At 39.1% G+C, this 25,505-nt stretch overlaps 12 protein-coding genes across 12 annotated transcripts; 6 read left to right on the plus strand and 6 right to left on the minus strand.

The window, feature by feature from the left end:
• Window positions 1-1,204: 1,204 nt before the first annotated feature.
• On the minus strand, window positions 1,205-5,992 carry RIM15 (protein kinase RIM15; the record flags this gene model as incomplete). Its single annotated transcript, XM_022817911.1, has 1 exon — window positions 1,205-5,992. The coding sequence occupies one exon, from the start codon at window positions 5,990-5,992 to the stop codon at window positions 1,205-1,207; it is 4,788 nt and encodes a 1,595-aa protein (XP_022674631.1).
• Window positions 5,993-6,764: 772 nt separating this feature from the next.
• REX2 (Rex2p) lies at window positions 6,765-7,634 on the plus strand (the record flags this gene model as incomplete). The annotated part of the gene is made up of 1 exon (XM_022817912.1): window positions 6,765-7,634. One exon carries the CDS (start codon window positions 6,765-6,767, stop codon window positions 7,632-7,634), a length of 870 nt encoding a protein of 289 aa, XP_022674632.1.
• Window positions 7,635-8,421: 787 nt separating this feature from the next.
• Window positions 8,422-9,333, plus strand: HAC1 (transcription factor HAC1; the record flags this gene model as incomplete). Its single annotated transcript, XM_022817913.1, has 1 exon — window positions 8,422-9,333. The coding sequence occupies one exon, from the start codon at window positions 8,422-8,424 to the stop codon at window positions 9,331-9,333; it is 912 nt and encodes a 303-aa protein (XP_022674633.1).
• A 1,010-nt stretch (window positions 9,334-10,343) lies between these two features.
• Window positions 10,344-11,417, plus strand: AGX1 (alanine--glyoxylate transaminase; the record flags this gene model as incomplete). Its single annotated transcript, XM_022817914.1, has 1 exon — window positions 10,344-11,417. The coding sequence occupies one exon, from the start codon at window positions 10,344-10,346 to the stop codon at window positions 11,415-11,417; it is 1,074 nt and encodes a 357-aa protein (XP_022674634.1).
• Window positions 11,418-12,220: 803 nt separating this feature from the next.
• On the plus strand, window positions 12,221-13,630 carry SHM2 (glycine hydroxymethyltransferase SHM2; the record flags this gene model as incomplete). The annotated part of the gene is made up of 1 exon (XM_022817915.1): window positions 12,221-13,630. One exon carries the CDS (start codon window positions 12,221-12,223, stop codon window positions 13,628-13,630), a length of 1,410 nt encoding a protein of 469 aa, XP_022674635.1.
• A 375-nt stretch (window positions 13,631-14,005) lies between these two features.
• Window positions 14,006-16,144, minus strand: MNL2 (putative mannosidase MNL2; the record flags this gene model as incomplete). Its single annotated transcript, XM_022817916.1, has 1 exon — window positions 14,006-16,144. One exon carries the CDS (start codon window positions 16,142-16,144, stop codon window positions 14,006-14,008), a length of 2,139 nt encoding a protein of 712 aa, XP_022674636.1.
• Window positions 16,145-16,644: 500 nt separating this feature from the next.
• On the minus strand, window positions 16,645-17,598 carry CAK1 (cyclin-dependent protein kinase-activating kinase CAK1; the record flags this gene model as incomplete). The annotated part of the gene is made up of 1 exon (XM_022817917.1): window positions 16,645-17,598. The coding sequence occupies one exon, from the start codon at window positions 17,596-17,598 to the stop codon at window positions 16,645-16,647; it is 954 nt and encodes a 317-aa protein (XP_022674637.1).
• A 550-nt stretch (window positions 17,599-18,148) lies between these two features.
• On the minus strand, window positions 18,149-19,207 carry ERG3 (C-5 sterol desaturase; the record flags this gene model as incomplete). The annotated part of the gene is made up of 1 exon (XM_022817920.1): window positions 18,149-19,207. The coding sequence occupies one exon, from the start codon at window positions 19,205-19,207 to the stop codon at window positions 18,149-18,151; it is 1,059 nt and encodes a 352-aa protein (XP_022674638.1).
• An 898-nt stretch (window positions 19,208-20,105) lies between these two features.
• Window positions 20,106-20,951, minus strand: CAF16 (putative ATP-binding cassette family ATPase CAF16; the record flags this gene model as incomplete). The annotated part of the gene is made up of 1 exon (XM_022817921.1): window positions 20,106-20,951. One exon carries the CDS (start codon window positions 20,949-20,951, stop codon window positions 20,106-20,108), a length of 846 nt encoding a protein of 281 aa, XP_022674639.1.
• Window positions 20,952-21,290: 339 nt separating this feature from the next.
• Window positions 21,291-23,207, plus strand: SPT8 (SAGA complex subunit SPT8; the record flags this gene model as incomplete). The annotated part of the gene is made up of 1 exon (XM_022817922.1): window positions 21,291-23,207. The coding sequence occupies one exon, from the start codon at window positions 21,291-21,293 to the stop codon at window positions 23,205-23,207; it is 1,917 nt and encodes a 638-aa protein (XP_022674640.1).
• A 174-nt stretch (window positions 23,208-23,381) lies between these two features.
• GYP8 (GTPase-activating protein GYP8) lies at window positions 23,382-24,587 on the minus strand (the record flags this gene model as incomplete). Its single annotated transcript, XM_022817923.1, has 1 exon — window positions 23,382-24,587. One exon carries the CDS (start codon window positions 24,585-24,587, stop codon window positions 23,382-23,384), a length of 1,206 nt encoding a protein of 401 aa, XP_022674641.1.
• A 439-nt stretch (window positions 24,588-25,026) lies between these two features.
• On the plus strand, window positions 25,027-25,335 carry COA6 (Coa6p; the record flags this gene model as incomplete). Its single annotated transcript, XM_022817924.1, has 1 exon — window positions 25,027-25,335. One exon carries the CDS (start codon window positions 25,027-25,029, stop codon window positions 25,333-25,335), a length of 309 nt encoding a protein of 102 aa, XP_022674642.1.
• Between the last annotated feature and the right edge of the window lie 170 nt (window positions 25,336-25,505).

Consider the following 25,505-nt stretch of genomic DNA (forward strand, 5'->3'; position numbering starts at 1 on the left):
CAAACCAATCAATAACAGTGCAGAAAAAGCGACCCTCTTTTAAACCGTCAAAAAGCTCCTTCTCTTGCAAAAAGTATTGAAAAGTACACCAAAAAAAAAATACGGAAGAACTCCCCTTGGTGAATGGCAAAACGACAAACACTAAACCAACTGGTAAACTACAACAAAAACTCGTATATGCCCGCTGGATACAACTCACTAGACACTCAATTATCAAAAATTACCTCCACGTGATGCTTATCGATCCCTTTTCCCTCTTTTTCTCTTCACTCCTTTGCCTACTGGAAAACTTGAATGTTTTCTAATTCCTAAAACTTTTCTTCCAAAAACTATAAGAGCGTGAGAGCTTCAACGTTTTCTAAAAGGAATTAACAAGGAAGAGTAGTAGAAAGAAAATCAAGAAAAAAAAAAAAAAAAACCAAACCTAGCTAAACCAAAACAGAAGTAGCCGCTAGAATATGACGTAGCAGAATAAAGATTTGGTATGCTATTCCTTGATTAGTGGTATAAGGCGCTAGCTGTCTGGATGAAAGGTTCCCAGAGAAGATTATACGGTCTGTGGGTATGATATTTCCTTGATTGGTATGATAAAGTCTGACAAAAAAACTGGTGAAAAGACTTTGGACAGAAAAAACGGACTGCAAGGAGAAGTTAATTGTGTAGCGAATAGTCAAGCGAATGGTATTGCACACTTTTGTTCTCAGTTATAGACTTGGTAAAGTAGCAGATGTAAAGACTCTTTTTTCTTGTTTCAAATTTAGGCGCCACCTGATTTATCTATTCGGTACTCCCCTAATTGCGTAGCAAAAACAGTGGTCTTAGTTTCTTGGAACGTCTGTTATTCCCTTTGGTGATGAATGTCAGTTCAAGTGCTACTCGCAATGAGTATGTAGGGTTCAATGGATTGATTACCTGTGTGGGTCTACTCTTATTTATAGCAATCTTAAAATGTGTCTTAAATCTTTAAGGGGTTTTGTTCTGTGCATTCCTCTTTTATAGGTATCTTGTTTTTCCATATTATATTTATATATTTGTATACATATAATAAGGTACAAGAAAAGGCTGTTAACAATGCCCCAATGAAGGAGAATAAAGGGTCAAGGATCGATGGATCGTCGGTCAGACCAAGTAACGGGGACATGCTAGCCAGTAGGATATCGTTAATTCATGTAACATAGAAGTATATACAAAAAAAATACTCTTTTCAGAAGTCTGTGTCGCTCAATAGAGTGTCTTCTTCACTTTGGGACTTCAACAGCGCGTACTTGGATACCAATTTTCTAAGCTGTTGGACACTAACTGGTTTTTCCAAGACCTCGTCAAAGACTTTAGCTTCTTTTGCATCATTGTAGTATACTGTTAAGGCGACAATGGGAGTTGTGCAGTTGATGCTATTGGTATGTCTGATTAGCTTGGCTATATCGACTGCTCCAATTTTTGACAGTTTCATTGCAGTGATGATGAGGTCGAACTTCACCCCTGTCGTTGCTCGACGGACCATCTCGTCTCCTGCCCCAACAGAAACGACTGAACAGCCAATGCTTTCCAAATCCTCGGCTACACGGTACCTGTGAATTGGGATAGGTTCGCAAAGCAAAACATCCAATTTGTACTGTATGTCCTCCTTATTGGATGACGACTTGCGACCGCTGCGTCTTCTTAGTTCACGCACCGAGTTGACTTTCGATAGTGCCGATAACCTTTCATCATCCTCCGTAGAGGAGCTGAGACTGTTTCTCGACACTTTGCGTGTCTTGGAAGATCCAATTGGGGTCACATTGACTGATGGCGGGGACAGAGGTGATTTATATTTTGAAGCCAGTGGTGAGGATATTGAAGAACCGCCTGTGGTTGATTCTTCGGCGAGATAAGGTGAAAGATCGGAGTTTCTTTTGCTGATGATAGGTTGCTGCTGCTGCTGCTGCAACTGTTGTTGCTGGGAGTTCATAGTGTCTACACTGTTCCTTCTACTAGGAGAAGAGTTAGAGGTAGAATTCAACTTCAAAACTAGCGGAGAATTCGACCTTCTGTTGCTTAAGGATGTTGGAATAGACGCCTGCGTACTACCCGTGTTTGTGTGCTTCAATCTACCGGAATTATCCGACGAAGAGCTTGATATGGAAGAGCTCGAAGTTCTTTGGTGCATGAACTCAGACAGATGTTCCGACTTGAGTCTTGTGATTGCATCTTTGTTGGCTTTGTCCAACGCATTTAAATTTCTGTAGTTAAAGGAGCCAAACTCAGGAGAGGCAGACTCGTTTAGCTTGCTGGTTCTTCTGTCTCTCATATGGGGTGGAATAGCCAGGGGCATATGCTTAGTCGTTGGTGAATTGTTGGCAATTGGTGATTCAGGATTATTATTGTTGTTGTTCACCATCTCGAGTACAGAACTGATACTCAGACGTTGTTTTGGAGTATTGCGACCACTACTATGGTTAGATAAACGGCGATTCAGATGCGCGTCAATTATTTTCCCACCAGTTGTACCATCCAACATAGTATAATCATCGGGGTCGTTATCTGAGTAATTTGAGGATGCAAAATCTTGTAACGAGGCTCCTCGTAAATCAAAGTAATCGGTATCTTCAGGGTTATCAACCTGAGGAATGAATGAAGGTTGTTCCTCATATACGTGCTCCCAATCCACATCCTTGAAGTACGGATGTTTCTTAATCTCTTCTGATCCGTTTGCTCCCAATCTTTTCTCAGGGTCAAGAGTCAAAAGTTTTAAAATAAGATTCTTTGCTTCTGGAGAAATATACTCCAATTCAGTCTCTTGATCCGGAAAATCTGGCCAGTCTATTGTACCGGCAAGGATGTTTTCAAACACTTCATCTGCAGTCGCTCCATGGAAGGGTGGATAACCAAATAAAAATTCGAAAAAGATGCAACCAACAGACCACCAATCGCATGTATCACTTTCTCCAATACCTTGAATAGTTTCAGGTGCAAGATAGTCTGGTGTACCGAAGAAGTTCTTTGAGTCATTGGGGTTAAACAATGCAAAATCTTTTGGAGAGTCATGAACCACTTCCGAAAGGATAGAGCTAGTCCTTGAATGATGGTTATGTGGTTGGTTTGGGAAAATCGAATGGTCTGCATTTGAATTCGAGGTCGCGGTAAGTGGCGGAGTTCCCGAACGTGATAATCCGGCCATCGTGAATGAAACGTGAGAACCACTTCTTTGCAAATAAGGTGCTTCTGCTATAGCGGAAAAAGGTTGGGAATGAGAGCTTGATGTGGAGTGTGATCTTTCAGTTTTTTTCAGAACTTCAAAAAGACTGCCACCAGCAGACGCAGAATGCAATGAGTCCGTTGACGAATTTTTACGGGATAAAGAACCATCCGAAGGAACACTAGTCTTTCTAGAAGTGTGCAGTTGACTATTTCTTCTCTTTTCCTTATGACGGCGCAAAAGACCCATTCTTGACAAACCAAAGTCAGTTAACTTTATATGTCCAAGGGAATCGATTAAAAGATTATCTGGTTTCAAGTCATGATGAATTATACCATTTTGATGCATATCATCTACACCAACAATTACTTCGCAAATATATTGTTTCGCCCACTTTTCAGGTAAATTACCCATCATTTTAATGAGTGTGGCCATATCCCCTCCACTAAGGTATTCCATGACCAAGAATAGGTTTTCTCTGTTTTGGAAAGTGGCATACAATTTTGCAACATAAGGCTTATCACTTTGAACCATCATGATGGCTCTTTCCGACTTCACATTAGTGACTTGATTCTTTGCTATCATATCAGACTTTTTTAGCACTTTTATAGCAAAATATTCGCCAGTGACTCTCTTTTTTGCGAGATAGACGCTTCCGTACGCACCTTTACTTATTGGCTTGATCACTTCATAGTCCTTAATAGATGGTACTATAGATTTTCCTGTAGTTGGGAGGAGAAGTGGGGATAGTGGGGTCACTTTTTGTTGTTGTTCAGAGTGTGGTAGTCCTTCAGAACCAGAAATAAAAGGTGACAGCATTGGCGAGTTTTCATTCACCGATTTAGTGGTAGATAATGCACCCATTATATTTGAAGAGGAGAAGAAAGTTGGGTGAATCTGGGAGTTACTTTGAGAAATCGAAGCATTAGGTGTATGAAAATTCACAGGCGATCCTCTTCTAGGAGTTAAGCTGATGCTGCTTGTTAGTTTAGGAAGATGTAAATAATTGTTCAGAGAAAATTTTGGAGTGGAAGGGTTCGATCTACTACCTGTTGAAACTCCTGATACTGTTTCCATTGAAACCGCGTCTGAATTTTGAGAGGATTCTGCAACTGTCTGTTTAGGTGTAACAGACTTAGACAATTGTGCTGAATTGGACCTTGAATTTTCAAAGTACGATTGCGATAACGCCGCTTCTGAAGTTGTGTTATTGAAAGTATGCGGTTCAGGTATCATATCTGTACCCATATAAGATTCTGAAAAGAGGTTACTTGAAGCTGAAAGTCTTTGTGGGAGTGGAGTAGCAAGTTTCATATCTGCTTGTGGAGAGCACAACGTCTCAGTAGTAGGGGGTCCAGAAATATTATTTGGAGTGATATCCAGAGTATAGGACACATTCAAACGATTACTGTGAATTCTTTCTTTAATGAGTTGCGAAATGGACAAATCTACTTCGTTCTTAACTTTTAGTGAGTATTTTAGGGTGTTATCCATCCTAATTACTGTTTCGACCTTATGCCTGCATAAGTTTATAGTATCTTGAATCAATAGATTAATAGATGGGTCCATTACATCGAATGTAGAATTCCAGTTAAGCACATGATCAATATGCGCTTCAGTGTTGGGGGAAAACTGGAAAAAAGATGCCGTAGGATTCAGTAATCCAGTACCTTTACTATTTTGGTCGATTGTTTTGAGGTGACTAATATTGACTTCAAGGGCCTCATCGCACAAATCTTTTAATAGGTACAATGGTTTGAAATTGGTGCCAATGTTACATTGAGGAGGCGGAGGGGGAGTAGAATCCAGTGAATCCGTTGTATCTGAACAATCAGTAATGTCTTGAAAAAGTGGACTTGGTGATTGAACCCTGCTAGAATTTTGTGGTAAAGGAAGCCCTTTATATTCGTTTATCGGGAGATTCCGCTGTTTCGATAATGATGTTATAATTGATTCTAGGAGATCTCTATGTTCCTGTAATTCATCTTGTGCTGATTGTACCACGCTTTCCAACCTATGTTCACATACACAAATTTGAGAATGAGTCTCCAACCACCATGTAGGTATCATAGTTTCACATACTCTACATAGCTCAAAGTTAGGATTCGGAAGATCTGCTTCATCCAAGACCATCATATCCTCGATTTTCTGCAAGTACTGAGAGAAAATCTTAGCTCCGAATCCCAATCTTTTGACTAAATCATAAGGTAGGTTATCCAATTCATCGACATCGTAGAAAGGCTTAACAATCCACATTGTATGGGAGGGTTCTTGTGTGTATAAATCGTGAACTAATATTCCTTGTGCTTCTAACTCGATACTTTCTCCGTTTCCATACCATTCATCATCTTCGTTAATTTTGTTCTTGCTATTATCTTGAAGTTGTGCTTGTTGATCACTAGAAGAGTTATGTTGGTCTTTATGGTTGGAATCATCATCCGAATTTATCGATTCGTTATTAATAGAACTGGAAGATGAACTAGAAAGCCCCATGTTTTCTGTATCACCCATCAAATATCCTGTTTCCGTTTGGAATTTTACTCGGTAACTATTATCATCTTGCAACATCATATTAAGAGCCCGCTGGAAAACAGATTTATCATATTCGGTACCAATGATTATATTAGAGATTGGCTTGTTTAAGATGAGTGCTCGATTAGTGCCAACAACAGAGTTCCAGACTTTACTCACATGCTTCACGTTGCCATCCAAATCAAGCTCCAAGAGTATACTTGGGTTTTTGTCCGTTGCTAACCGCAAGTACTTGTCGTAATTCGATGAGGAAATAGACGCTGTCTCATCAAATTCTTGTGACATGACTTCTATAGTATCTCTATGAATGCAGCAAGCCGAATACTTCGCTTTTCCTAAACCTGTGTTCTCTCTATCTCTTATTTAAAAAGGATCCCAATAATTATCCCTTCCCTTATAATATTCCTAATTTAGCGCCAAAAAATATTAATGATGTCAGGCAGCACCGCTAGAGTCCAATTCTATAGTTTTAACTATTTTCAAGCAGTTTAAGCTACCTTGACACTTTAGTTGTTTCCAATGTTTTACGTTTATCTAAAATACTAATATCTGTTAAATGCTAATCACAATTCACCTTACACTATTAAATTAGTACCCATGTTCATACGATTTTTGTTTGTACGCTGAAATCACTCAACATGAAAAAATAAATTATTATTGCAACTTGAATGATAGAATATGTGCATAATTACTGCAAAAGAATGCGATGAGTAAAGGAGCTTAAGATAATCCGAATCAACATTGACCGTGTGCATTTTTAACATTCTACCCTATACACACATTATATTTTACTTATAAGAGTTTGATATACTTGTACTTCTAGATTATTTTCTATCCAATCGAAGGTTCCAACTCAGAATCATAGATAGTGAAATAACAAAACATTAAAGGACGTCATCGCGCTTTGGTTTACAAGAGCGCATTTATGATTAACAGACTCGTCACAAAGTTTCCAAATCGTTTTTTACTGTCTCCTTGCCGCTTTTACAACCCTTATTTGACCAAGAAAAGTCGTAGACCATCAATTTGGGGTACTGGATCATATTTCGCGAATAAAATGTCAGCTACAGAACCTAGTTCATCTATTGATGCCAGTAAGGCTAATAACAATGTTACCCCCGAAAAAGGGGCTAACAGTATCGCTTCCCAGGTGCCAGGGAAACTCTACAAGCCCATTGTGTGGATAGACTGCGAAATGACAGGGCTAGATCACATTAACGACAAAATCATCGAGATCTGTTGTATTATTACTGACGGTCATTTAAACATTGTAGATGAGAACGGATATGAGAGTGTCATACACTACGATAACTCTGTTATGGACAAGATGGGCGAATGGTGCACCAATCAGCACGGTAAGAGTGGATTAACACAAAAGGTACTAGATTCAACAAAGACCAGGGACCAAGTTGAGGATGAGTTATTAAACTACATCAAAAAATGGATTCCCGAAGAAAGAAAAGGTGTCTTAGCGGGAAACTCTGTCCATATGGACAGACTCTTTATGATCAGGGAGTTCCCTCGCGTCATCGATCATCTGTTCTACAGAATCATCGACGTGTCAAGTATCATGGAGGTGGCTCGCAGACATAATCCACAACTCTCCAAGGTCTCTTACAAGAAAAAAGGAGCTCATACCGCGAAAGCTGATATCCTTGAAAGCATTGAGCAATTAAAGTTTTACCAAAATCATTACTTCAAAAATGAAACAGAGACTAAAGAATTTGTAGATATGAGAACTGCAGAAATCCAGAAGGAACAACTGCTCGAGCAACAGAAAGAGATAGAAGATGCCAAGGTGTCAACCGCGGCAGCCGAGATCACAACTGACAAAAGCGAGGGAAACAAAAGAAACACGGATTCTGTGATAGAGCTTGGGCAGCAGTCAGAATCATTACACGCAAAGAAGAAAACCAGAAATGAATGAGTGAAGGCGTGACTAGCTCCCATAAAAAGACACTCCAACACAGCCATACTTACATACGTACACTACACCAATTATCCATCTAGTAGCATATAAATAAGACACGGGCATCTTGCATATAGTAGTTAGTTACTCCTACCCAGACAAGGCTATAGGAAGAGCAAAAAGAACAAAAAGAACAAATGGTTTACGAAAAGACACGTAGTCACGGGTTTGATTCAACTTGCGCGAAGCTAAGCCCTCGCTCGAACTTGAACAATATACTACTTACCAATTAGGAAGTTGCCTCCAAATATAACCGAAACAAGAGAGGAATGTTGTAGTTAGACACTTGCTCACAGACACATGTTCCATATTACGATGCCAGCCTTACCGTTCAATCACTGCTGATCTTCCATAGAACTCTATATTTCCCGATTCAAGAAAGACACGAACATGGGGTGTAAAGGTTCTTGGCTCGAAACCCAAAACCCAGAACCCAAACACCTGATTCATCGATTACCCGGTCTTAATCAATGCTATTTTTAACGGAATACGACGAAATGGGTTTACCGATCCCAATCACTATTTACGAACTGTAAACTTCTTCATTTTTTGAAAAGTATAAATTAGGATGGGAATTGATGATGTGTCCATAACAACGTTTAGTCTGATTCATATTAGACATGATCGATTTGATAGAGTTTCGAATATCTTTTTGTTAGAAGCTCTCCAGAGACTAAAGTTTGTTCCTGATATAGTGAGACGGTTAGACTAGAGTCTTCAGAGAAAGAATATATTAAGCAGTAAAATGGCAGGAAAAAACAGTGTGTGTGATATTCCAGCGGATTTTAAACCCATTTTGCCACCTCGCAAACGAGCAAGAACACAAGAGGAGAAGGAGCAAAGGAGGATCGAAAGGATTTTGCGTAACCGTAGGGCTGCTCACCAATCTCGTGAGAAGAAACGGTTGCATTTGCAACACTTGGAAGAGAAGTGTCACTTGTTGGAACGTATTTTGAAGACAGTTGACATTGAAAAGTTGAGTTTGAAGGATGCAAAGCTTGGCGGAATGGTTAATAGGTGGAAGGAGTTAGACTGTCAAACACAGTCGTATAACGCGGCCGCAAAACAGGAAATGGATTCGGCTATGCGTTCTCCAGAAAGCTTAACATCATCCAGTCCGGAACACAAGGAAAACCTTTTGAGCTGCACAACGAACTCTTTGGACGTTTCTGCTGGGTCAGTTTTATCCAGTGGTCCTGTATCAACAGAGGAAATGAGCTCCACTTCTCCCTTTGTTCTACCGTTTGAAGAAAATGGCTGCTCTGTTCTTGATGAAGCAGAGAATAGCTCTATCAGTAATAGTGGTAACGCTGATATTCTAGGACAGAACTACTACCAGTTGACTTCGACCCCATTCGTGAAGGTAGAAGATGACTACTCAGTGTTCGTCGGAGGAGAGCTTAATGGCAACCAACATATTGCCGAAGAAAGTCTTATAGATACCAACCCTGTTGTTCTATTTGACAACCACAACACCACCACCACCACCAACAACAACATTAACAAAAATGTTGCTTCAGAAACAAATGAGGGATGGAACCTTCTGTTAACCTCATCACCGGAACTGAAACCAGAACTGGCTGATTCTGAGTCATTTGATCTTGTAGATCCAATTGGCCTTGACACATGGCGCAATCCAGCAGTGATTGTAACATGAAAAGTTTATCGTCCTTAACGAGAATAAGTAACAACACCAACGAATGAGAAAAGAGAGAGAAACAAACCGGATAGCTGTCAGTATATTGCTACTGCAGTTTATATCACACACACTGTACCACGTGTTGTAAAATTTACACAATGCGTGGTTAAAGACCATTTCTGTACCGTCTCACAAACATAAATCAGGAACAAATTATCTCTCCCTTTCTCTCTCTCCCTCTCTCTTTTGTTGATGTTCGTATTCGAAGGATCGTGCTAGCTACAAAGCACTTTTCCGAACCTAGGACTTTTTACTTATCTGCCCGAAGCGCAGTCAAGTATGTTAGCCGTGGATTTTAATGATCTCATGGAATCATAATCAGCCAGTCAGGAACTCTGAAAGATAAAAAATACACAATAAACTTACACTTCTGGTTTCATTTTTCATTTCAATGTTTTGTTTTCTCTCTTTTCGTTTACTCAAACATCTTCTTTTCTATTTGGATTACCATTTTTGTTTTCTGTTAACATTTTTCTATGGTGCGGTTGTTGCACCACTGGTCAACGGGATCCAAACTTTATATACCTTCCATGTACTCTACTTGTACTCGATGTGGCGCGTATCGGACTTGCTGCGACTATCGTGTGCGACTATATAGTTACGTTTAAGGTATAAATGTCCGTTTGGTCTATTTCAGAATTTCACATCACGTGAATATTGAGTTTTTATTTTTGTTGTCCTCTTGGTTTCGGATTTCTCCGTTTCCTATTCCCCAAATCCTCCGGGCTTTCCTGCGTTCCGAAAAAAAAAACTGGAGTAAAGGATGACTACGCCAATATTACGTATAATAGGTACACTTTTGCAATATATATATAAGCATAATAGAAGTGAGAGCTTTAACTAAATGATTGGTTATTCGAACAATTGTAGATCTAACCTACTGAAAAGAGAGCTGAGAAATACATCTGCAAGCAAACTATATAGGAACAATGTCAGAATCTGATCTACTATTAATCCCGGGTCCTATTATGGTATCCTCCGGAGTGAGAGAAGCTATGGGTATCCAATCTCTAGCACATACTTCCCCTGAGTTTATTAAGATCTTCCAACAGGTTTTGCAAAAGCTAAGAAAAGTGTTCCAAAGCACAAATCCTAGCGATCAACCAATCGTTTTGTCTGGTTCCGGAACTTTAGGTTGGGATATTGCCGGTACCAATTTGGTTTCTTCTGGAGACAACGTTTTGACCGTTTCTACCGGGTTCTTCTCGGATTCTTTTGCTCAGTGTTTGGAGTCCTACGGCACCAATGTTGATGTGTTGAAGAGTGAGCCGGGGAAGGTCGTTCCATTAGAGAAAATTGAGTCGCAGCTTAAATCAAAGACATATCAAGTCATTACTTTGACCCAAGTTGACACTTCCACAGCTACTTTGCTAGATGTAGCCAGTGTCGCAAAGCTTGTCCAAAAAGTGTCGCCACAGACTTTCATCGTCGTTGACGGGGTATGTTCCATCGGTTGCGAAGAGTTCAAGTTTTCCGAATGGGGAATTGATTACGTATTAACCGCATCGCAAAAGGCCTTGGGTGTTCCTTCTGGATTGAGCGTTTCTTTGATAAGCGAACGTGCCCTTAAATACGCGCTAAACAAGAAGTCTACCCAAGGTTTCTTCACCAACTTAAAAAGATGGACTCCAATCATGCAGGCATACGAAGCTGGCCAGGGCCAGTACTTCGCTACCCCATCCATCCAGTTGGTAAACGCATTGAACGTCTCGCTTGGCGAAATCCTAGACTACGGCCTAGATGCCCGTGTAGCCAAGCATAAGCAGACTTCCGACAAGTTCAAGCAGAGCTTGAAAGACTTGGGTCTCACCCTGGTATCGGACGATGCATGCAGTGCCCATGGTCTCACTGCAGTTTACGTTGAGAATCCCGGTCACGTGATCCAAACCTTGAAGTCCGCTAACGGCATTGTCATCGCCGGAGGAATCCTACCGGAAATCAAGAGCAAGTACATCCGTGTTGGTCACATGGGCATTTCCGCTACAGACGATAGCTTGCACCACATCGACAATGTCCTAACAGCCATTAAGAACGCTATTTAAACTTGACCTGAACCCTACCACCAAGTCAAAAAAAAAAAAAACAAAGAATAACAGGAGTCCAAATCATGGAGTCGTCATGCCAGGGTCACATGTGTATGTGTATATACCTATCTGCAATACAATTCTATATCCAAGTTTAAACTTCCATCCGAAGGTTTGCCTTCCATAACAAACGGAAGTTCTAGCTCATGGTTTCGCTAGGCTTCGCCAAGTCAAACTCAAATGCTGACTCGACAGAGAAAGAAATTACGAAGGAATAATCAAGGGAAAAAAAAAGAAATAGAAATAGGAATGATTCTGTGGAACATCCACAGTTGTCTTGCGCTTGCAAATGCCCCCGATTCCAAGTCACGTCTATTGTAAATATCACGACTCATTGCACATCTTAATTCCGACTACAGCCATAACTCAGCCATATCTTTTCTGTATAGCACGTTGAAATGCCACGTACTGATCCTTTCCCAGTTAATTCGTGCTAGCATTTTTCATTTATTATTACTATTATTTTTTTTTTTTTTTTAATTTTTTTTTTTTTTTTTTTCACATTGAAAATTGGCTAATATTGTACTGGGCATCGCTTTAACTTGTTCGAATATGTAATATTAGTTTTAATGATGTAGATGGATGTTCAATTGAAAGTATAAAGGCACAGGGTGTTAGAGATTAAGTTTCTTGTCAGTTTGTATTTCTATGAAGCATATCCTTTGTATCTGAATAATTATTATTTTCAATTACGTTCTTAATACACCAAGCAATCGCAAAGACTCGCTCCACGCTAAATCGCACTTAATAATATAGCAAAAATGCCTTACGCCCTATCTGAATCTCACAAGCAATTGGTCTCTGCTCACTTGACTGAAACTGATCCAGAAGTTGAACAAATCATCAAGGATGAAATTGACAGACAAAAGCACTCTATCGTGTTGATTGCTTCTGAGAACTTCACCTCTACCTCTGTTTTCGATGCATTGGGAACTCCAATGTGTAACAAGTACTCCGAAGGTTACCCAGGTGCAAGATACTATGGTGGTAACGAACACATTGACCGCATGGAATTGCTATGTCAAAAGAGAGCTCTGGAAGCTTTCAACTTGACTGCTGACAAGTGGGGTGTCAACGTGCAAACTTTGTCTGGTTCTCCAGCCAACTTGCAAGTTTACCAAGCTTTGATGAGACCTCATGAAAGATTGATGGGTTTGTTCTTGCCAGATGGTGGTCACTTGTCTCACGGTTACCAAACCGAGAACAGAAAGATTTCTGCTGTTTCCACTTACTTCGAATCTTTCCCATACAGAGTTGACCCAAAGACTGGTATTATTGACTACGACACTTTGGAAAAGAATGCTATTTTGTACAGACCAAAGATTTTGGTTGCTGGTACTTCTGCATACTGTCGTTTGATCGATTACAAGAGAATGAGAGAAATTGCTGACAAGGTCGGTGCTTACTTGATGGTCGATATGGCTCACATTTCTGGTTTGATCGCTGCTGGTGTCATCCCATCTCCATTCGAATACGCTGATATTGTCACTACCACCACCCACAAGTCTTTGCGTGGTCCAAGAGGTGCCATGATCTTCTTCAGAAGAGGTATCAGATCTGTCAACCCAAAGACTGGTAAGGAAATTCCATACGACTTGGAAGGTCCAATCAACTTCTCTGTTTTCCCAGGTCACCAAGGTGGTCCACACAACCACACCATTTCCGCTTTGGCTACTGCTTTGAAGCAAGCTAACACCCCAGAATTCAAGGAATACCAAGTCCAAGTTCTAAAAAACGCCAAGGTTCTAGAAGAAGTTTTCAAAAAGTTGGGTTACAGATTGGTCTCTGACGGTACTGACTCCCACATGGTTCTAGTCTCCTTGAGAGAAAAGGGTGTCGATGGTGCTCGTGTAGAATATGTTTGTGAAAAGATCAACATTGCTTTGAACAAGAACTCTATTCCAGGTGACAAGTCTGCTTTGGTTCCAGGTGGTGTCCGTATTGGTGCTCCAGCAATGACTACCAGAGGTTTCGGTGAACCTGAGTTCGCTAAAATTGTTGAATACATTGACAAGGCTGTTCAATTCGCTGCCAAGACTCAACAATCTTTGCCAAAGGAAGCTAACAGATTAAAGGACTTCAAGGCTAAGGTTAACGAAGGTTCAGAAGAATTGGATCAATTGAAGAATGAAATCTACCAATGGGCTGGTGAATTCCCATTGCCAGTGTAAGAAATGAAATATTATTAGCATAAATTTATGCGGCTTTATTTCACTATAGTAACGAATTTTACATTTCAATTCTTATGGGGAACTCTTCATTTCTTTTCCATATTACCAATTGCAAGTCTCTTCTGCTTTACAACTTGGATTCTATTTTTCAACAAATGGTATCTCTTTTAGACTCATTAACGTTAATGTACATAAATGCATTCCTTTTCAATTCAACAATTGAATCAACGATTAAATAATAATATGTTACAGTATAATATAAGGTTAAAAAAAAAACTCTTATTCGAAATTTCATTATAACCACATTGTTCGATTGCGTCGATGCGCAATTTTAAAGTTATTGTCCGAAGGTTAAATTATTCACGCTACATTAGACTATTTATCTTCAAGATCTTGGAATGTCAGATATTTCCTTTGATACGTTGGCATAAATTTGAAATCTCTGCTCATAAAATTATACTCTGAATTAATAACGTAATCATCAATGCTGACATTATCGTCGAATAGAGCAAATAATAGTCTTATCATTTTACCAGTATCTGGAATTGATAATTGTGACCAGTCAGTTCTTTTCATCAAATCTTCTCCTATCAACTTCCACTGGTAGTCCTCTGTTATCTTGTAAAGGTATATTAATGATTCAACAAATTCGAAAGGAGGTCGACTGGAGGCCTTCATGTAGTTCACATAAAATGGCCATGAGTGAAACTTCCAGCATTGTCTTTCTTCATCGACGTCTTCAATTTGTGGAATGTAAGGATATGCTTCAGAGAACAGATAGTGTTTTGGTTTATTTTCCGAAGGTTTATCCAATTTAACTCCAAGGGCAAGGGTGTCTAACTTGTAATGCGAATTTTTGATTAGTTCAATTTTTTTTAGTGGCTCAAAAGGCCCTGTGCTATCATTCTTATTGTCTAGTGCTACTATGTCTGGAATTTCTCCTAGTAAATTGTATAATTCATAATACCCTTTTGTTATCGCTTTACTCTGTTCAATTAAAGAAGAGTCATTAAAGAGCATCCCTGATATTGCAAATAGAGATGACAACTTCGCGCCTTCAGGAGAAACCAAGAATTCTTTCCCAAGCGCTACTTCGTTACTATCTTCTAGGACGTCAAAATGTGCCTTTGATTTTATAGAGGTTGGAAGTAATAAGTCCTCAGAATCCGAAGGAAGCCACGGTTGAAAGAGAATAGTTTCATTTAGCATTTTAATTGACCGCATAATAGTCTTTACGGACGATATTTTGGTATGCTTCCTCTCGTACAAATTACCGTTGTTAAGATGATATGCCTTTACTATTGTTAAGTATAAATCAATAGTGTCCAAAACAAAAACATTATCAACAGCATTATGTGTCGGTAAAAGGGATTTAGTGACCTTACAATGAATATACTTCCCTTTATGTATAGATTTCAAAACATGAGATTCACGTAGGTGCTCACCTTTAGATATTCTTTCGTCTGATAACGGCAAGCAACCACTAGCATCTACAACCGCAGGAACCAAATAATCAATATCGAATGACTTTGCTGACTTTGAAAAACTCAGTAGAATGTGTTGTATTACGGAATCGAATTGGGGATCGTTGGTAACATGTGATAGTTTCAGGAACTCTAAAATGTTTGTTGCTAATAAGCTACTTTTTGTTCTTCTAAATGCATAACGGTTTTTGATTGGAGATTTCCAAAAGAACGGAATCTGGGGTAGGTTATTAGGTGTGTCGTAACTTTGTAAAAGCATTTCACCGATTTTGGAGGCTAAATTTCGGAAATATTGCGACTGAGTATCAATTTCAACATCATTATTGTGATCCTCGCTATTTGTTTGATTTAGGACGGATAATACAGATGCCAAAATCTCCGACGACCAAAGACGTTGTTCTATTGGATCATCGAAATGGCTCAATTTTGGAACTATTTCTACAGGAGTTAAAGCATCATGATTATGCGATTGTAAAAGGAAGTTCGTTGATACAATGGATGCATTGCTATGCAAATCTAACTCAGCGAAATCTTCTACTTTTTTTAGCCTTGCAATCCAACGTTCCAACAATGTGTCCTTAAATCTGGCATTTGCACGAATGGATGTTATTTGGTTGAGTTTTGGATACTCAATGTTTATTTGTTTGTATGGTATAGGAGCTTTTCTCTCATAAAATGGATGGAATGGGTGGAATGATTCCTTTTCGATATGGTTTTCCTGTTGGTACTGCACAGCTTCATCTTCAGTTTCTAGTAGTATAGGGAAGTATTTATTTTTCTCGTTTATACTGGATTTATCCGTTAATCCTTTCGATACTTCTTCTTCATTTGATTTAGCAGATGCATGATTAGTTTGAGAGTTGTGTGCAACACTGTTTTGAATAAGAGGTAGAGAGTCTGTGTATGCAAATGAATTTAAATGTTCGATTTCATTCTCGAAAGTATAGTAGAATAGAATGCTGGCTGTAACTAGTAACAGTAGTATAGAGCGACATTTTCGCCAAAGATGTATGAGTATTTTAATAAACATTGGATAGAGGAATAAACTTTTAAAGGCACACAAAGAGAAAAGATCAAAAAACACAACGATTCAGAAGGCTGTATATAGATCCACAAGTATTATAAGCTTCATTATTCGGCACCTACACCACTTATTGCCTCTATGTGTGTGTATAAATGTCGCCAACAGCACTCTTTTTTTCTATTAAACACTTTTACAATGTCTTGTATGGCTTAATGATTTTTAAAAGTGATCTTATAGGAAAAGTATTTACACTAGTGTATTCTTGTGAACTGACAACACGAATTATGAACACTGACGCTAGAACATACACAAATACGACACCAACGGTCAAGTAATAAGCACGTGGGAGCACTTTTGAGTCATGGAATATGAGAAGAAGGACACAAAGCAGACTGTTATATCATGTGTGGAGATGAATGAGATCAAGAGACAGATGTTGATCCAAAAGAAAGAGATAGAAAGGTTAAAGCAAGTTCAAAGATTTATGGAGATACAGAGGAATACTGCTAAATAGTTGCCATTATTTCAAGAATATGTTTTGCGGAAATTCTTTGTTCACGATTGAATTTCACCATTGAAAGCCACATGAGCGCTAATTTAGAGTTATCTTTGATCAGAGGCATCCATTCAAATACCTTTTGCAATTTTGTTTCCAATGGTAGTCTATCAATGTAATTATCGCTAGTAAGGTTGCCGAACATACCATGGAAAGAGTCATTCCTGGCGATCTGAGGCCAGTCTTCAGTACTTGGTTTTCCAAGCTGGTGAAACAAGGTCAAAACTAGCTTGATATCTGAACATTCTTCGAGATCGATATTTATCAACTTACTAGTACTTGATTTGGATTCTGCCTTGTCATTCCATAATTGGGATAGCATAATTGCCAAGGCCCAGATGTCGATCTCATATTGATAATCTGATATGCTAAACAAAAGCTCAGGTGCCTTATAGATAGAAGTAGAGCAATCACAAGTCTTGGCGGGATTATCGATATTCCTATTGTAACTAATTCCAAAATCTCCTAAGACAACCTCATTGCATGAGTTCATCATGATATTATGTGGTTTGATATCCCTATGTATAATTCCATTGGCATGTATGTAACTCAACGCTTCAGATACCTGTTTTAAAATAAGCAAAGAATCGTCAAGAGGCAAAGTGTTAGAATATGATTTTTTGGAGTTATTGTCTAGTAAGTAGGGGTTATACTTCGACTTCCAATGTTCGTCCATATATTGATTTAAGTCACATCTGTATCTAGGGAATTTAAAAGTGACGTATCCGGTAGTTATACTGTGATCTATAAGCCGCATTACATTTTTGTGAGAAAGTGTATTTAAAATCTCCAACTCCGTATGAGCATTGTGAGGCGGCCTTTGTAGTTCCAAATCCACCTTCTTCACCACGAAGTCAGGAAAGAGTTCTAAGTCAGCACTAGCCGTTTGGAGCTTTATTGACATGTCGATGCTATGCAGCTCACTGAGCAAACCTTGTTCTTCTCTATTTGAAGACGAATTTTGTAGTTGTTTCAAGTTTTGAACCTTACAAAGTCAATACATAGATTGTAATAAAGTAGACAAACGTATAATAAGTAAATAATATCAAAAATGCTGATAGAACTTATAAAATGGACCTAATAATGAGAACTTAAGTGAAAGAGCGAGTCAATTTTGTTCCTTCAAAGACACATTAAGTTTAGATGTCCATTAGACTGTAAAACACGCAAGGACATGTGATATTTACTATACATATATCTGTATAAGTTAGGTTTGAATCCTTTATACTAAGAAAACGTTAAGTCGCATTCGTATACCGACAAGAATATACACTGTAATTCCTTTAGATATGATGGCAGAGGTACAAGGGATAAAATATAAAAAGTTTTCATAATCATAACATGACAAAGTGATGAAGACCTCATAAAAAGTTGTTATAGGATTTGTTATTGTTGTTGTTGTTGTTTTTTTTTTTACATTGAGACCATCGATATTGTTCTAATATATCTCGCATTTAACAAGACTTGGTACTGACGTACACTCTATCATCATGGTCACCCTCAACTTGCTTCTTGATGGCTTCCATTTTTTCCACTTGGATTTCCCAAGTTTGCTTGCTCTTCTTCAGAGATTTGTTGAACAATTCTTGATCTGGTTCTCTGTAAGAGCCACCCAATCTGTCCCACAAGGTGGTGAATTGACCGAAGTTGTAGTTGAAGTATAAGTGGTGGACAGTGTGGCAAGCAGCACCGTTAATGATAGGGTCATTGGCCAAATATTCTCCATCGTGGATCATAACAGTCCAGAAGTTAACAAATGTGAACAAAATCAAGTAAGAAAGCTTTTGCAATGGGAATAGCATTGGGTACAAGTGGTATGGTAGAGATTGCATGAAACCATCGACTGGGTGGAAAGCATGGGAAGCGTATGGGGTAGTAATCAACCATTTGTGGTGTGGCTTGTGCAACCATCTGTAAACATTTGGCCAGTGCAACCATCTGTGAACCAAGTAGATCAAACAATCGGTAAACATGATGAAGCAGAACACCTCAGTGGCAAGCTGGCGAACACCACTCCAGGAACGGTAATCCACATCCAAGTACAACTTAGAGTAGCCGTTCAACTCCAACAAGAAAAATGGAATAGTCAACAGAACCATGGTTGGGATGGCAGAGAAGGCCTGCTTCATCTCCAAAGACATTTGGTTTTTCAAATAACGTGGATGGTTAAACACTGCCTTGTCAAACACAAATAGGTACGACACAGTAGCAACGCTGAAGTACAACAACCAACCGAATATGGTCATCAAAACGAACATTGTAAGTGTTTGTCTAAACAAATTGTGACGAGGGAAAAGCGATTGGAAAGTGTATTCGGTGAAATCCAATAGGAAAGGCTCGTACCCATACACATCGCCTGGAGGCTTCACCGAACTGTTGAAACCTGGCAATTGCAAGTCTAGCAGCTGTATAACATTCTTTGGAACGTCAGCGGGAAGCAAGTTTGCTGGGAAAAGCTTGGCGTACAAATGGTCCAAACCAAATGTATCACAGTATTCTAGCAATAAATCCATTTCAAACTCCTCTTATCTCTCGTATTATTAATCGATCTAGGTGCAGTTATCAGCTAGAACACACTCTTTCTCTCACTCAATCAATCACAAGTGAGAATTGCCCAATAATAAGCTATTTCTATGTGTGACTCTGATAGCAGAAACCCGGTACAGTGTTAGCTGATATTACTAAACCGCTCTGAACAAACAAATATGAACTGGGTTAGTGTGCATCGTTACAATTCAATCCTCTGAAGGTGTCATCTTATATATGGCTATTTACTACGATTTCATTTTCTTTTTTTCATCGGCACGGATCCCACTTTACGAGCGACAAACAAACAAAACACAACAAACGAGACAGCTTTTACACTATACTGTCCCATGGCTGACTGCAAGATTTCAACTTCTTGGGCCCTCTAACGAACGATTCAGCTGCATTTCATTTTTACGCAAGACTTACCTTTCCCCCGTTAAAAGAAGTGGCCTGTTTTCAAAATATACATACGTGCCTATCGGCTGTTCTTCCTTGCTGCGCATTTCTTCTCGTATAGCGGACAGAATGGGGCAACTCTCTCGTATAAATGATGTGTATGATACTGTCGTCGTATACAAAGATTTCGGTCTGTACGATGGAAAAAAATCTTGAAAATCTCAGTTTGCCTTGGGCTAGAATTTGCAGTCAGGTGACCTGGAACGACGACAAACGACGAAATGCTGGCAATGATGAAACGACGAGACGTTGCATCGTGTTGGATAAACGTCAAACGAAGACGGATAACGAACGCCGATCTCTCTATCGGATTTAGACGGTTACTTTGTTTTACTAGGCTAAGCCAGGCTAAACTAAGCTAAGCTAAGCTAAACTAAGCTAAGCTAAACTAAACAAAAGTATAATAGCGTAGGCTACGACTATCTATCACGCAGCGTGATGTGCGTCCTGGTCTCGCGAGAGCCAGTGCAACGCCAATGGGTACAAACTTTTCATGTATCCTAGAACGACTTTGTATGGCTTATTATCCGAGGCACTTTGCTCCTGCACGCCTTCTATGTCTTTCGTAAACTCGATATCACGTCCATAGTCCAACATTTTGGCTATGCGACCATCCTGGAGGTGGATCACTTCGTCGGCCCACTGGGCCAATCCGTCGAAAATATGGGTTGCATACACCACGGTGCACTCTCTTTGTTTTGTCTCGTCGTCTAGGAATTGGAAAAGGCGGTCACGTGCAACGACATCCAAATCGACAGTCACTTCGTCCAACAGTAGGACTTTGAACGGTTTCATAAGCCCCATGCACAATTGCACACGTCTCTTTTGTCCGTCGCTGAGCTTGAACATTCGCCAGTTGGTGTCCACTTCCAAGATCTGGATCAACCTTTCCCCACGCTCTCTGTAATGCTCAAGACCTATGCTCTCTAGCAACTCAAGCACGCCAATGTCCCGGTGAATAATTGACATGCTCGCCCATTCGGTACCCAAATATGTAGTTAAAGTGACAGACTCCTGGTCGTTGTTCGGTGCGAATGGGTTTCTTCCTCCGACCCTAATGTCTCCTCCAAGACACAAGTGTTTCCCGCTCAAGAGCTTTAGTAATGTGGACTTACCAGCACCATTATTACCTACCACTAGAACTTTTTTATTCCACTTGATACTAAGTGACAGGTCTATGATCGAAGCTGCTTTACCCTCTGGGAATGTATACGTTAGGTTTTTCACTTCTACAGCCAAGTTGTTGTTATCCTTTATATTCTTGTCACTCATCGTTAATTGCGCAGAACTATAGCTTTCTGTTGCTGTTGTTGGGTTTTTTTTCGATTGAGCGGAGAGGTAAAGTACTTCGTGCTAGGTCTGGTTTCTGCCTTGTCCTTTGTATATATATATATATATATATGACTCTATGTGTGTGTAATATTATCTTGAGCTCTAAACCTCATATTTCTTGAAGTTTTCGTGCGATTAAAGGAAAACAAGTAAAACAAAAAAGAACAATATCTTGAACCATAAAGACTAATCAAGTAGACGCTTTGCATTGAATTTTTTGAGAGTCTGAGCAGTTTCAATTGAATCAAAGGCTGGGTAGTAATTCACAATTGAGCTAAGATGGATGATGTTGATGAAATATTGAACGAAAATAACGTTCAAAACACTCAAGATGACGACGTTGATATGGAGGATGAACTAGAAGATGGGATCGAGGACGTTGATGTGCCTCATGTGGACGAAGACGAGCCTATGGAAGATGACGAGGAACCCGAAGATGAAGGGGAAGATGACGAGGAAGACGAGGACGATGAGGAGGAGGACGATGATGACGATGATGATGACGACGATGATGATGACGATGATGACGACGATGACGATGATGACGATGATCAAGACGGCGATCATGCAGAAGACAATGGTGATACAAAACAAAGTAAAACTACAAATGACGATAATAGTCTTGCTAATGGAAGCGAAAATAAAGGTAATAAGGATTCTGGCCTTGGAGCTGACGATGAAGATGGTGATAAAGTTGACGATGAAGATGAAGATCTAAAGGAAGCCGACTCATCACCAGACGGTAAGCCAGCCGAAATGTCCAAACTGGATAAAATACACCAATATTATACACATCTTCATCAATCAGCTTCAATAGCGGACTCATATAACATATTGCCTACTGCAGCCATTCCGATACAGACTAACGTACAAGCATTAACCATGTCAAAAGGTCTCAGGTATCTTTTCCTTGGTGGTGCAGATGGATTCATTAGAAAATTTGACTTTTTGAATACGGTGGATGGGAAGTTATCACTCACAATTCAACAAAAAAATGCTCTAGTAGACTCTATCATTAATGCCGGTATTTTGACTTCATACTGGGAAAACGAGGTACCGCAGCCATTATCAAAAGTCAAATGGGTCAAGCAAAAAACTGATTACATCCCATTGGTATCACCTGTTCATTCTTTGGCTGTTCAAAGCGAATGTTTATATATATTAGCCGGCCAAGAGTCAGGAGGTATTGTAATGCAAGGGGTCAGGTACTTTGAGGGAAGAACTTCACATTACTTCAAAGGTCATAGTTCAATTGTAAACCACTTGTTGATAAATGATGACGAAACAAAATTCCTATCTGGATCATGGGATAAGACGGTAATTGAATGGGATCTTGAGACGGGTGCACAACTGTCTAAGTTCAATGCTACTTCCCAACTTTCTTCTTTGGAATACAGGCCTATAAATGCTACTTATAAACTTCCAGAACCGTCTATTGATGCAAATGAGCCTTCTAGCAAGGGCGACACATCTACAAATATGGATGATATAGATATCGACACAAACTCATTGTTTGGTGATGACGACGATGAAGAAGAGGACGAACAGAAAGAGGAACAGAAAGAGAAAGAGGAAGAGGGAGAGGGAGAAAAGGCGAAGGAAGAAAACAAGGAAAGTGAAGACTCAAACTCACAGCGTGATGAATTGGATAAAAAACATGAATCGGAAATAATAAGTAAGAACACTCTTTCACTAAAGACAGATGAAAGTATCTTTTTAACGTCGTGTATTGACGGTAATATTCAAATCTGGGATAAGAGACAACCTTCCTCACATATTCTGAAACTAGGTCGTAATTTAAGTACTCCCCCATGGTGTATGTCTGCATGTTGGTCAGCAGACGGTAACAAAATAATAGCTGGTAGGAGAAATGCGGTAGTAGAGATATATGATTTGAGAAAACCAGAACTTCCGGAAAGTAAGTTGAAACTACCATCCATATCGGGACCTGTTTCAAAAGTCAAGGCCATGCCCAACAACCATCATGTTATTGCCGCCTCGAATGATAATATAAGAATTTTTGATATCAATAACATTGATAAAACGCCTTTGATTATTCCCGGACATCATGGTGGCTGTATCTCTAATCTTTATGTCGATCCTACATGTAGATTCATGATTAGTACGAGTGGAAACAGGGGATGGCAAGGTAACACTACTGACGTTACTATAATATATGACATTGAATTGAACTAAAGCTTTAGGATGCCGATTTTAATCCATTATGGAGAAGTAAGTAGCATGTTGTAAGGTATTTTATTATGTATATCTATTTACTAAAATAGTAGACATAAATTAATTCTATCATTTCTCACAGTGTAATATGCTATGTTTGGTAATCCTTTTTTTTTTGTTTATTTACGTCTGTTGTTAAGTGCTCAACACTTTTTTCAACGACTCTATCAACGAAGATCCATGCATCGTGTTCGTATGGGATGAACCTACCTTTACTACAGCGGCAATAATACCAATGACCAATGACCACTTAATAATAGGAGAAATTTTAATAGACACTTTGGTAATTTTTCTAGACTCATTCCATTCTATCTCCTTGCCTAATATATCTATCAATTCACTCTCATCCGAGTTTACCAAGGGTAAGAGACTGCTGTATCTGTTCACATATTTCGTGAAATTATATTTTTTGGGACTCTCTTCGTCGAAGCGTAATCTTGATTGCGCTAGAATTTCATCCCAAGCTGAGATTCTCAAAAGCTTCAACAAGGTTTGTTGTACCACAGAATGTATCACATCCATATCATTTTCAAAATCTGCTTCAAATGCTTTAATTTGTTTTAGAATTTCCTCTTTGAAGTATACCAACAACTCCGTATAAATCACGAAGATGTTAGATAAGTTATTGGTGGATATAATGATATCAAAGATCGAAAATATTGGACTGTCTTGTTCAAAATACTCAAAATTGTGGGTTAGTAGTGTCAATACCGAGGCAATGGCAAAAATTGGTTTCCTTTTAGTCAATTGCAAAACATTGGCCAACTGCTCGTCTCTTCCAATGATGAACTGACTGAGAACATCGAGCTGCTCTAGCGTACATTGTAAAGAATCCATCATATAGTCTCGTAGATACAGCAAAGTGAAAAGTTCTACTACCGTATCCAAAATTTCCGGATCGCATGTAAGCACAAAAACGGAAATGACTTCGTGGTACCCTTGATAATAATGCAATTGGGGAAATTTTCTGAGCACCTTAACAATCGTGTCATAGAGCAAAACCCTAAGTTTGAGTTTCCGCTTTTCATCACTGATAAATGACAATGCCCTGTTCACATCTAGTTTAACTTGGTATTCGTCCTTGTGCGGTTGTCTGAGTGGCTTATTCTCCGAAGATCCCTTAACCCTTGATTTCAACAAAGACAGCCAGGCTTTCCCCCTTAATTGAGCATTAACAAACCCAAATTTTGATACACCAAGCTGTTCTAATCCTTTCACATCCTCATTCTGTAGTGCATTGGAAATGATCACTCTTTTCAACTTACTTTGATCCAGATCAGATATGAATGACAATGATGCCATATCAAAAGATGTTTCTGTTTCTTCCCATTCTGAATTCATTGTATTCCCCCCACCCCAAAAAAGAGAGATAAACAGAAAAAGTTTATCGCTTTATGGACTTACTACACCAGCCTTGGTAACACCTATATCAGTGCCTCGCACTCTATATATCTTTGTACATTATTCTTTTATTTCAAAAAGATCATTGTTGTTTTTTTTATAGCTTATTATTATGCTATATCAATTTCGTGCTATTGCCATTCAATTTCAACTATTTTCTTTTTTGTTTTTTTTTTCTTTCTTCGTTCGACAGTTGAAAAGAAAAAGAATATTCTGAAACACGTGATCTCAAAAATTAAGAAAGTACAATAAGTTAGTTTACAATAATTCCAACAAGATAAGCCAACCTTTAAAGCGTTGGAAAGTGGGTTAAAACACAGAGAAGAAGTTTGTGCTATCTCAGTGATAAGAAAACAGAAGCAAAATATCAGTAAGCGTAATGGGTTGGTTTAGCAAGCAGAAGGAAATGGATGATCCTACCAAGGCACCTTCAAGATCATCGAGAAAGCAGTGCTGGGAATCGAGGGATTTGTTCTTTGCATGCCTAGATAAGATCGATGTCGTGAATGCCCTTGATCCAAAGCACCAGAAGGTTATTAAGAGTAACTGTTCTAGTGAAGAAGCTAAGTTTGAGCACGATTGCGCTACTAGTTGGATCAGCTATTTCAAAGAGAAGAGAGTGGTGGACTTTAAGAGGGAAAAGTTTTTGAAGCAGATGGAGGAACAGCAACAGCAACAGGGCAAATGAAGGAATATTTGGATATATCTCTCTGTCCGAAGCTCTGGGACTATTTATTTTGTATCATTAACGATAATGAACTTTCTATTCTGTGAGTCCGATAAAAGGAACCCCACAAACACAACTGATGAGTGTGTTTTCTGTATATAATATTTCCACACTCAACAAACAATATTATT

This window comes from Kluyveromyces marxianus, chromosome 2 (assembly GCF_001417885.1).
Source record: "Kluyveromyces marxianus DMKU3-1042 DNA, complete genome, chromosome 2".
Classification (NCBI taxonomy): Eukaryota; Fungi; Ascomycota; class Saccharomycetes; order Saccharomycetales; family Saccharomycetaceae; genus Kluyveromyces; species Kluyveromyces marxianus.